This window comes from Zerene cesonia, chromosome 22 (assembly GCF_012273895.1).
Source record: "Zerene cesonia ecotype Mississippi chromosome 22, Zerene_cesonia_1.1, whole genome shotgun sequence".
Classification (NCBI taxonomy): Eukaryota; Metazoa; Arthropoda; class Insecta; order Lepidoptera; family Pieridae; genus Zerene; species Zerene cesonia.
In genome coordinates, this window is record NC_052123.1 from 4,445 (window position 1) to 16,899 (window position 12,455).

The window sequence follows — 12,455 nt, forward strand, 5'->3', positions numbered from 1 at the left end:
GCGGGGGGGCGCGAGAGGGCTCGGGGAGGGGGTCGAGCACAGAGCGCGAGTGCGCCAAAATGTTAGTATTTGCGTGACGCTCGCATGGGGCGCTTGTGTTTCTAGTCGCGTGTCCGTCCCTTGCCTCGCGGTGAGTCGAAATTGTAAACAACCTTTTTTCAGTTACATTATCATAATCGTTTTATTTAGTAAATAATGTTAGATTGAAACGCGACGTATCTTTATTAGTTTTAATTAAAAACGATTTATTTTTAAGGTTTATACATTATAATACTATTTCAGTGACTCTCGATATATAAGTAATTTGGACCAGTACATAAATACGATGAGAATTATATTACAATATATATAAATAAAACAATGTAAAAAATATTAAAAGATCCTTTTTGATTCCTACGTCTTTGATACCGTTAGTAATATAAACATAAAACACTTCACTACGAGTATAATGCACTGCACCACACAAATAAACATTAAATACACAAATCATTCGATTGTCAAGTACCTATTATATTTTTTGCAAAATTGTTTTTTAAAAACCTTGTAAGCATTGTTTTGGTATTTCATTAGATACAAGACCTGCGATGGACGTCAAATATCTCAGTCCGAAATAGTGAAACAAAATAAGTATACTTATATATTACAAAACCTTTTATATTATAAGTTCTATAACTATAAACTGCTTTCCTTTTATATGTGTCTAATCAGTTTTTGTTCGAGCTACATTTTTATTTATATAAGGTTCTGAGTGACTACATTTGGTTGGTTGTTGCGTTGTGTGGATCACGCGCCTAGTGATAACCTTTAGTTATTTAAAGTTGAGAAGTGATTTGATTTGATCCTTATTTTAGAATAAGAGACGTCATAAAAATATTTGGTTATGGAACAATTGAAACGTGGGTGAAATATTGAAATTATCACGAAACTCATATATAGGTTTATGAGATTAGCTGATAAAGTGATGAGCATTCCTATTCCGTGAGTTGGGTCACATAATATAATTTCTGTATCTAGTGAGCATATGTTATACTTTTAAAAGTGAATGTGATGATGTGTGAGAGGTAAAAGAAACTAGTTGTAGTACCTGGTTCTCTATAATGGTCTCAGTTGTCTGAATTTGCAATTGGCCAGATATGTATATAGATGGAAATTTATAATTTTTATTAGTCTGATAACTATAACTAGCAACTAATAACAACATTATCTATACATGTAATGAACAGTTAGCAGACAACAATTTCTGTACATTTTAAATAAAACAAGTGTTTGATATGCAATGTGGATGTGTTATAGACCCCAAACTGGCCAATAATCTTTTTTTCTGTTGTATGTGCGTCACGTAAAACCCACTGGGCAGATTTTATATTGTGATATATAATATAAACTCAAACTCATATATTTTATTTTTAAAGAAAATTTTTAGGGATATAGATATGGATATATATGTAACTGGGGAAAAAAATAATACTTCATAACTCATTCATCTTCTTCACAAAAACACGCAGTACAAAATTTTGTAGCTCATGCGAGCGCAACCGCGGTCGGAAAGCTAGTTATGTAAGTCAAATGATAAAGGAATATAAATTGGTAATTTATACATTCATTTCGGAGTGTAACCTAAATGTATTTTAGGTACATAAAATTAGTTCTTCATATTCCGCATTGGTGCCTGAAATAATTTAAATTTTAATTATGATACCACAATTTCAATTCGCATTGTATTTTTGTATATAATACTAGCTGTACGTCCCGGCTCCGCCCGGGTAGTCATTTATTGTAATTGATATAAGGTAGACTATCCTTTCTATTAAACTCGATCAAACTGTTCATGGCGCGCAAATTTTATTGAAATCGATTGAGTAGTTAACGAGTCCATCGCGTTCAAACTTAATTTAATAATTAAATAATGTAATTTGTATATGTTAAGATGATGGCGTTAAACATCATCACACACATCATTCTAAGTATTATCGCTCGTCCTATTTGAACATGTTATGTTGATTTATTCGTAGCTCCAACTCGGGCATGGCTCTGAAGTATAAAAGTAAAAAGTAAAAACTACGAGTCCAGTTTGCATAACACAGGGAAAGCTCCCAGGATTTTTGTTTTTGCGAGAATATTAAGAAAAGTACTATGTGTACAAGTAGTTTGTACATATTTATATGTCACATTACGCTACGATAGAAAAGAAATTTACTGGTTGGCCTCTGCTCCGCATGCACCGGCATACAACAGGCAGGTCCACTTTCACTGGCTGGATTAAACGACTTTTCTTTATGAATGTGAAACGAAGCGAGGTCGGGTCGCTAGTATGATATATGAGGGCGCATAATTTGATTTAGGTTGGTGTTGACCGAGCGACTATTCCTCTTGGCTGTGGAGATAATTGCACATTTATACAGGCTTACGTGGAGCGTGTAAAGCAAGCGTCCACAAGTCTTGGGCTTGTGATACGTTTCCCGAATTGGTGGAATGGGTCGCGCTACAAAATTCCACCCGTGTAGTGGGCTGTGCTCATACCGCATACACGGAGAAACTTTCAACTTTTATTATTTCACTAAAGTCTGGTCTGGGCGGACGCACCACGAAACGATAATATCAATTAATATAGACTGCGGTACATATATGACATATGTATATGATATAATATAACTTACGTTTCACATTGTTTGCACGCGATGGACTCTCACACTACTCAACCGATTTTAATTAAATTTGCACACTATCTGCAGTTCGATCCAACTTATAGGATAGGATAGTTTAAATTATTTTAATTACGATAGATGATTTGCCGGGCGGAACTTGGGCACGCAACTAGTTTTGTAATAAATATTTTGTGTACTTGAATTGTTTGTTTTTATCCAAACAATTCATATATGTTATGTTTCTATGCAATCATTCAAAGTCAATCAAAATTAAAAATAACTTATGAATAATTGTTTGTACTGCAGTTCCTATAGAATTTGATTTCTAATCATTTAGAACCCGAAAACAGGTAAACCAAGAATTTAATGAAGTTAATAATGAATTATAACAAAATGAAAAACGTTACTGATGTAATTTATTTCGAGCCGGATTTTAACACAAACTAGAAGAGGGAGGAAGGAGGAGGGAGCCTTAGGTAAAGCAAAATTGCGCAAATTGTTCTAAAATACGTTATCATCAGTACGTCAAAATAATTAACACGGAATATTAATTAGAAAAGAACGTCTTCAAATGCTATAATTATAATGATTTTTATTGGAAAATTGTTTGAAGTCTCCCCTCCTCAGTAATGGCCTCTTATTAATACGTTTCTGCTTTAAATTCGATTCTTGTAGCATGAATACGTATAACCTCATTACGAGGCGCAGATAATTAAGTCACCCCTGGCGGCTGGCCACGCGACTGACATAATATAATCTGTGCTCCTGTCACTTTTGACAGCCGACACCCCATTGTCAAGTGACGGGTTTTTGTTGATTTTATTTAATAGACGTCATGCATTTGTTGATCCTGTGTGATTGGCGCCGATTCTGTTTACATATTTAATAGATTTTTTTATTCTGTAATATTAAAACTCCGAGTGAAGCGAAATTTAAATATATAAGAGTTATAACTCAAAGGCGACTGACTGACATAGTGATCTTTCAAAGCACAGCCCAAACCACTGCACGGATCGGCCTGAAATTTGGCAAGCAGATATATGTTATGATGTAGGCATCCGCTAAGAAAATATTTTTTTGTTGTTGTTGTTGTCCCAAGTTGATAAAATAGGGGATGAAAGTTTGTGCCATGAATATTTATTAAGATTGAGAGGAAGCTGTGGGTTAACAGCTAGTTTCCAATAAAGAACTACGACTATGACTATTTTAACTTTTCATTCAAATTTTTCAGATTGTAAATGTGAATTAAAATAATAAAAAAAATGACACGTCAATGTTTTCTTATTTAGTTTCATTTTAAAGCAATAGGTATTACTTGTAATAGCTGGGAGCATAAATTGTGACGTCGAGATTAGCGCGACCTTGGGTAGTTACATTTAAGATTTTTAATTCGGTTTTTCTTTTGCTGAAAGTCGCTATAATTCGAACCTGAAACTCGTATTCAATAAAAACCATTTATAATCTGGTACTTGCTGTGAAACTACAGTACATTTGTCTCTAGTCTAGTGCATTGTCTTTTATTCCAAAATTCGATTACTAGCCCCGCTAAACGAATGAATGATCATTTAAATATGGTTCTGCAAAAGCATAGGGTTGAAATGTTTTTGAGCAAAACAGTCACGATATTTTTATGTACTCCTGAACGCACACACAGCAGACAGCGCCATGTCACTGGCCGCACGAAACGGCGCGAGTTAAAAAGCCGAATGGATAATTTACTTTGCACCTAGCTTAGCCGGCTTAAAGTAATCGTGCTAAAAAACGTTTCGCTGGGCTTCCAGATAAGCTTTTAATCTGTCCGTGTAGACAGCGAATCCGTTGATATATCATTTCACTGTCGGGCGGATTGGTTATCTCATACTTATAGCACGCTAGCCGAGTCTGAGGTGACTGAGGGAGCAGATGCGTTTTTACCGGATAGAAGCAGTAGGAGAGAATAGTTGCAGATATTTATCAGCTATATTTTCCTACTAGCTTATACCCGCGGTTTTGCCTGCGTAGAATTAGAACTTTTACAAATGATTTAGTGACTGTCTATTCCTGATTTATCCGAAGGAAAAATTTAATCGGGATAAAAATGTCGTATCGTATAGACTTGGGTATAAGTCAGCACATGTACAGCCCGGTCTGTATACTATTAGTGAATATAATATATTAGTGTGATTTCGCAATGCCCTGCATTTTCTGGAGGCAGGATACGGGAAAATCTTTGTTATTAGCAGGTATTTAGATACTTGTTAATATTTGTTTGTGTAAATATTATGTAGGTATCTGTATCTGATTTTCCATGTATCTATTTATAGAAATAATTATTTACGACATTTAAAACTGTATGAGCTAGATTTAATAAATTTTAAGTATAATAAGTATTCTTTTATGGATTTACGAAAGCTGGTGAATTGCTGAAATTCATAACATTCGATTTTGACCCACTTTTAACGGACAGATTTAATTCAAACCTTGTACTTATCAAATGTCGGAAACAATGCAAAAATTACTTGAATATATCCTCCTGTCTATTATTATTATTAGTATTATGCTGATTGAAATCGTTAGGATGACATATTTTTTACATATATACTTTGTAAAGTGAGTGAGACAATTTAGTTGATTCCATCATTAAAGCTTGTTTATTTTTAGTTTTCTGAAACTGTAGTTATTAATATTTGTAAATTATTTTAACAAGTGGGACATAATATGTCTATCTCTCTCAGATGCAGCGGCCGTGGAGATGAGCTGTGTCGTCTGTCTCGCTCGCACCCCCCGCCCCCCGCACCATGCCGCGCGTCGGCCCTCCCCGCGCGCGCCCTCTACGCACTCTCTACTTTATTCTTCTCGGTAAGTGCTACTTATAGTTTTATATTAACACTAACACATTAGACTTATAGTTTACACTTCTACACTACAATTATTAAGAGGAAAGAAAGATTTGTAATTTTGTTTGTGTGTTTGTAATGGGTAAAATTGAAAACACTTTTCCGATTTCACAAATTCTTTCACCATTAGAAAGCTGCAAATCACTGAGCGACATAGGCTATACAAGTACCACGCGCGAAGCCAAGGCGAACCTCTAGAAGTCACAGGAAAAATAGAAATTATTATAGTAAGTAAATGAGGTATTATTAATGGTTTATCATCGTAAACCAGAAAGTAGAGAATGCTCATGCATACACACGGCCTTCAGGGTGAGAACGTGTTTTAATTCGGACTCCTAAAGCCTATATACAATAGCCACAGTATAGTAGCCACTGCCAGTAGACAGTAGACCTACCGGCTCAACTCAACTGTGTTCCTTCACAACGCCAGCCGTAGGTACTCTTTGAGAAATCGTCCACAACCCTATTCGTTAATCATGCGCCAACTTCTACTTCTACTTCAGACTGCAAATACGTTTTTTACAAATCCCAGCTATGATATTTTATATGCAAAGGTACCTCTGTCTGTATCTTCTTTAACCTAACCGCTGACGGGCCCTATATGGGCCGCGCGGTAAACTCGTATTAATATTAAATAAAAGGTTAAAAGAAAATCGAATCATTGTTTACTTTATAATGGACAAGTATATTATATATTATCTGACCACTGAATGTTTATTTGTAAGCACAATCTACAAATGTTTCCAAATAAAATGAGCAGTCACACGTTTCTAAAAAAGAGTTCTGTTCGCGTGAAAGGTTCCCTCGAGGCGGTAGGCGGCAGGCGGCTGGCGGCAGGCGCCCGAGTCTCGCACACTGCCAACTTTGCAGTTCTTTAGAGCGGTAATAAAAACTCTACTCGGCTTACAAAGCTTACGGTCAAAGCAATATCTCGAGGCCTCAAAGCCGCCGCTTGATATTCTGCTAGTGACGGGATTCAAAAGTTAATAAAATGGCTCAGACCGAAAGAAAGTGATGGCTTAGGGCGCTTTAAACATACACAGGCGGACTCCACTCGTATAGTTTTTGCTGTCACACGGTCAGAGCGGCTCACTTTAATGAGTTGGCTCCATGATTCTCTATAAATCTCGTATAGTTATAATGAATAAAATGCGGAAATGGAATAATTTGTTGTGGGTATATTCAGACATTATAACCATTATATTTTTGACTGATTACAAAGGAGGAGATTCTCAATCGAAGTGGATTTTTTTTGGGTTTGCTACCTGATAACTTTTTACAGGGTGAACCGATTTCGATGATTCTTTTTCTATTGAAAAGCTGTTACTTAACTTATGGACCCATTTAAATTTGGTGAAGTCCTGATTATTATAAGACGACTCAGTATTTGTTATAAATAATTATTTCTTAAGTTGGTGCTTTTAGAGCATCGCTCCCAAAATAAGAAAATATGGCGGACAAAAGCAAGCACAGGTATACAGCTCTTACACTAGAAAGGAATATGTGTATTTGAAAGCTTATTAAGCCTTACTAAAGTAAGTTATAACTTGTAAGTGTAACATAATAAGTTATAACTCACTCAACCGATCAATTTATCCTACATTTGAATAATTAGCGGACGAAACGTATATCAAAGCTACTACCCATATAATATTGTCAAATAAAAATCTCATGATTCCCAAACATGGGATGGTACCAGCATTGCGACTCAGCTCGTCTTGGGTTGTGTTTGCGGACCCTGCCCCCCCCTCCCTCCCCTCCTCCGCTCCCGCCCTGTTCCACTCCTTGCTAATCTGCTGACGCGGCGTCTTTGATAATTACGCTGCTGTTTGTATTTGAATACTGGCTGGATCGATGTTCAAACCGATGTATTTACCCTAGAGTCGCGTAGGATGGAATATCTACTGATTGTTAGATGCCGATTGTCTATTTACGAATGATGTTAGCAGCTAAGATATGCGCTGTGAGGCGTCCTGGCGCTAACCACTCAACAGAGTCACAGCTTGTCATCTACATTATCATATAAAAATGTTATATATGTGTGTTTGTTGCAGCCAACTAGTTAAATTAGCGGTTACATTAAAAACACTACACTCACACTTTCAGTAACTGACTCAGTGTTATCCTGATTGACGAAGTGACGTAGCTACTACTAATTGAAAAAGTAACCTTTTTAATTCAATGAGCCTTAATTGCCTTCTCCAGCACAATATTGTACACGTCTATGATGACTTCTATATTGCATTCTTGTGAAATTCTACCTTAACTTGTCTCATAGCAATATGAAAATTGTTAGCTCTTGCATACAAAAGCTACAAAATTGATGTAGCAAAAATTTGTGTATGGAAATATATTCTTATGTTCTAAAATAAAGTATCACATGAGTAATAAATTCCATTCCCATTTTGATGACAGTAAAATGTTTGACGAATATATTTCAATATCTATTAATTCTGGCTCGATGGTCGAAGGAAAATGGCGGAATCGCTGATGCAAGTAACGCGACTTTAACATATCTCCGACGAGTTATATCGAATATGTTTTGCCGAAAATACTCTTACCTCTGGCAGTATTGTTGGATACTCGCGTGCGCTGTTCACTTGTATGAGAATTTCTATTGCAGGTTTTACAGGCCTTTAATGAGTTTTCTTAAAACATGCAGGCTTCATAAATATTATTCATTTTGTGTTTGTTTTTTTACAATGTGTGATATTCATATCAATCCTTCGACCACCTCCTTGGTATAGTAGTTAACTCCGAGAGAGAGAACTAATTGGTCCTGAGGTCGATTCCCGGTCGCACAAAAAAGTCTCTTGTCTGGCAGGACACAGAAAGTTGATCACATACTTTTCTTTTAAGAAAATCGGTTAGTAAAACGGATGAATATCATCTGCCCAAACCCCACTAGTGGACACGGGACTTGACTTTATATCAATCCTTGTCGCTCTGGTAGGTACGAAGATCACAATTGACGTTTTAAAGTTCTACAACATCGATACGTAGATATCTAACAAGTTCGATCCCAAAACGTAATATTCGCTCTCGTTTATATCTCACGCATGTGTTAACATCAATGACACCCTCTCACCGGCCGCGAGCGCCGAATGCCGTGTTCCGCAAACGGAGAACAACTCCAAGTAACTCGAACACACATTACTTTCGTAATTCGAAGATATAGCGTTTCGTTTGGAGCGAATCCAAAGTTTGTAAACTGGGCGCTTGTTGTGCTTCCTAATAAATTCTATGGCTGTGTCTTATCTCGTTACAAGTGCTTCTCGACGAATTATATGCGGAATTAGCGATCGGTAAGCATTAAAGCGCTTAGTAATAATTCGTTTACTGTGTAAAACATTGGACACAATAACCTACTTAAACAATTACCAGACCATTTCTGTACAAGAAATATCTTTTAAAAAGCTATGCAGTAGTTACGATGCGTTATAGAACCCACAACGATGGTTAGTGTTTTTTTCCGTTTGTCCGATTGTCTGTACGTGCGGCAGTCACGTAAAACGACAACGATGCCGCGGGCGTAAAGCTAGTAATATAAATAAAGTAAAGAATCGTGGTCATAATGAACATGGAACATTGAAATGGACTTGAAGGTTAATTTATATTATGTTAATTTAGAAACAATTATATTGTATAGACGTATTTAAAAAAACAAGTCAGTTGCGAAAATGTTTTTAAGAACTCTGAACGCATTTCTGAAATTTTTCATCTTCCTGTGTTTAGAAATTAAAAACTTTTTAACGGAGACAGTCTCCCCGTGACCACGCTCGCTGTAAAGTGTTCGAAACGTCGGGTTAATAATATAATGAATAAATCGCGTTTAGAATCCGTTAAAAGGTTTTTAATTTGTAAATGTATAATACTCGCGAATACGATCTTCCTGTGTTGTTATGTAATGTGTGGTTGATAATACTTTCTTCTTCAGCTATGTTCCATTATTTATGTCGAGACAATAAATATCGCATGATTCGTGAAAATCTTAATTTATCTATTAACTAAACCATGTCTTGAAAAACTAATCTCAAATGCTAATTATTATAATAAAAATATAATTATTTTTTGGCAATAATTGAACCGACGTCAACAACTTATATACTCGTGAAAATCCTTTTCTATTATATTAAATTCTCTTAAATAAATCATTATAATTTCACTAATTAACCTCCGTAATATATTTCGGTGTAATAATTCTCAGACTTTTATGCACACTGTTTTTACGGAATAATTTTTTTTCTGTTCGTTCAACGGCTTTCACGCTAAAACGACTGGACGCATTTTGGTGAAACTTTTGATTGACAAAGACAAGTTCTTCTCAATGGTAAGTGGAAAGCAAATCATCGGAGCAATTAACTCATCTACATTCAACTTAATCTCGACTATAGCTACCCTCATGCCCGCTCACAAATGTCTGTCACACAGAATCAATTATTGCTTTATGTTAATATTTGTTTTAATAAATTCCCCGCTCCTGTGCGTTCAATTCCCTAACCACACGAGGTCGTTCGTCGTACATGTGTGTGCACACTTGATTGTGTGCGTGCAGCACAACACTTCAAATGGAATCTAAGAAAGGTGTATTTACATTTTTTTTCTATCTTCATCCTTCATGTACGTCTCTCTCTGGGGTTGTTATTTCTATCTACCAAAATATACAAATAACAAAATTAAAAAACAAATATCACACTCATACTTCTCCCATTAAAAATGTTGATTATAATTGAATATCGTTTTTGGAAAATAGTTTCTTTTTCAATATATATGATTTCTAGACTATAAAGCTATCACAATAAATTACCTCCAGTCTGATTACGTTAGTTTTCTATCGAGCAAAATATATATTTTCTGTCAAAAATAATTCCCAGAAGAGAAATAGTACTCTTCGCTATCGCAATCGAGATACCAGGCGAGCATCAATGTTGAAGACGTTACACAATCCCCAGTGACTCGCACACTACGATCCGTGTATACACACATATATTATGATCTCGTCGGATTTTCGCAGTTTTTATTTGACTATAATATTATAAGATATTATTAACATTGTACAGTACCTATGCTTTACGTGTATGCTCATTATAAACATTGAGAAATTTTTAAAGAATAAAAAAAAGATTACGGAGGCGAGATTTGTTTTACACTTTCCGTTTCTTGTGCCTAAGGAACGCCATCCAGTGAGATGATTAAGAACCATCTCAACCAATATGAGACATTATGTCAATGATAGTATGATACTAGCTTTCCGCTCGCGGCGTCTAGACCTAAAACTTAACTATATGTCACAGTCGGCGATGGAGCTGGTGGGACGCCTGATGGTAAGCGTTACCACCGCCCATCAACATTTAGAGAGGCATAAGGTCCATAGCAGACCTTACGACTCTACAAATGTTTTGCCGACTTTAAAATGGAAAGGGAAGGGAAGAAAAGAGGAGGGAAGAAGGGGGGAGTGGAGAAAGGATTGGCGAGAGGAATAAAGGAAAGGACTGGGAAGGGTAAGGAATATGATATGGGCCTCCGGCTCCCCCACTCACCGAACGAAACACAGCAGAATGCTATTTCACGCCGGTCTTCTGTGGGGGTGTGGTACTTCCCCGGTGCGAGCTGACCCATTTCGTGCCGAAGCGTGCTCGACTACCACAGTAAACTTCTAAAAGTATGGTATGTGCTTTTCCAAGTTCAGCTCCATCTGTAACAAATTTCATCAAAATCGGTTTGACAATAACGTTTTCGTTAATTTCATACAAAATCTCGTCCCCTATTTCAACCCCTTCTACCATTTTTTTGCGATATATGTAAATGCTTTATGTCATATTTCGCCACAATCGGTTCAGTGGTTTAGCCGTGAAAGCGTAACAGATATACACTTACTTTCGCATTTATAATATTATAGTAGGCATTATATTTCAAACAGGTTTCTGTATTTTTAATTATGTCTTTGACGCAGAACATTAATAATACTTTGGAGTGATTAAACGGACGGTATTGAGTGTATTAGTGTGAGTGCAGTCACACTGGTAAGACCATAAGCCCGGTTGATGTAAATCTCCTTTCGATGTCTGGATTTCAGGCGTTATCCAGATAAATAAATTTATCAATCTAGATTCTAATCTGAACATTACAAAGAGTATTGTTTCGTTATATTTTACTTTGAAGTCTTTACCGCGATTTTAGTCCTATTTTCTTTTATAGGATTAAGAAGTTTTTGAGCTAAATAATTTAGAATTTAATGGCTATAAAATAAATTCGACAAATTAAAAAACAGAAAATAACTGAGTTTCAAAATGAATGAAGAATAAGATTTAAATCGATCTAAATAAAAACAGTTATTGAAGAATGTTACTTCTAAATCCCTATCAGACTTATTAGATGTTAGATAGTAGATGCTACGCCGTAGGTGCGTAGCAAGCATCACAATAGTAGCAACAGAAAAACGTAGCGAGGTTCAAACTTTAAAGAACAGTTTGAGTTGATCAATAGTTATTATATATTGGGGTCTTTAAGGTTATAACGAATTCGGCGATAACTTGTTACACCACCTGTGTTAGTTTTTATGGGGGGCGGTGAGCAATGAACATCAGGTGGCCCACCCGCTTCTTTGCTCTGCCATCAAAATACTATACAGATGCGGTAGTTAATTAAAATCAAATTGTAGCGACCACCCCCACAAGTCGGTTCGTGGAATACAAATAATCCTCTTTTTGAGAATATCGAGTAATTAAGTTGTTTGCAAATATAAATAAGCAGAGAAATGTAGTAATTCCTGTTTATATTGTAAATACACGGAAGCGCGAATTTTACGAATGAATTTCAATATATCGTATTACGTGTTTTGCCTATAAAATATGATTGTGTTTTGAAGTAAATTTTTATTAAAATCTACAACAACAATATCGGTTACCATTTTGAGCGATTAATTATGGTTGAA

General features: G+C 35.9%; 1 protein-coding gene across 1 annotated transcript in view; it reads left to right on the top strand.

The window, feature by feature from the left end:
• The first annotated feature begins 75 nt into the window (after positions 1–75).
• The window catches only part of LOC119836039, a 47,280-nt gene continuing 34,900 nt past the window's right edge, over positions 76–12,455 (top strand). Inside the window, exons 1-2 of the mRNA XM_038361250.1 lie at positions 76–130; positions 5,360–5,483. Coding sequence (XP_038217178.1) covers positions 5,423–5,483 — 61 coding nt within the window. The 5' untranslated portion in view covers positions 76–130; positions 5,360–5,422. The remainder of the gene's footprint in view (positions 131–5,359; positions 5,484–12,455) is intronic.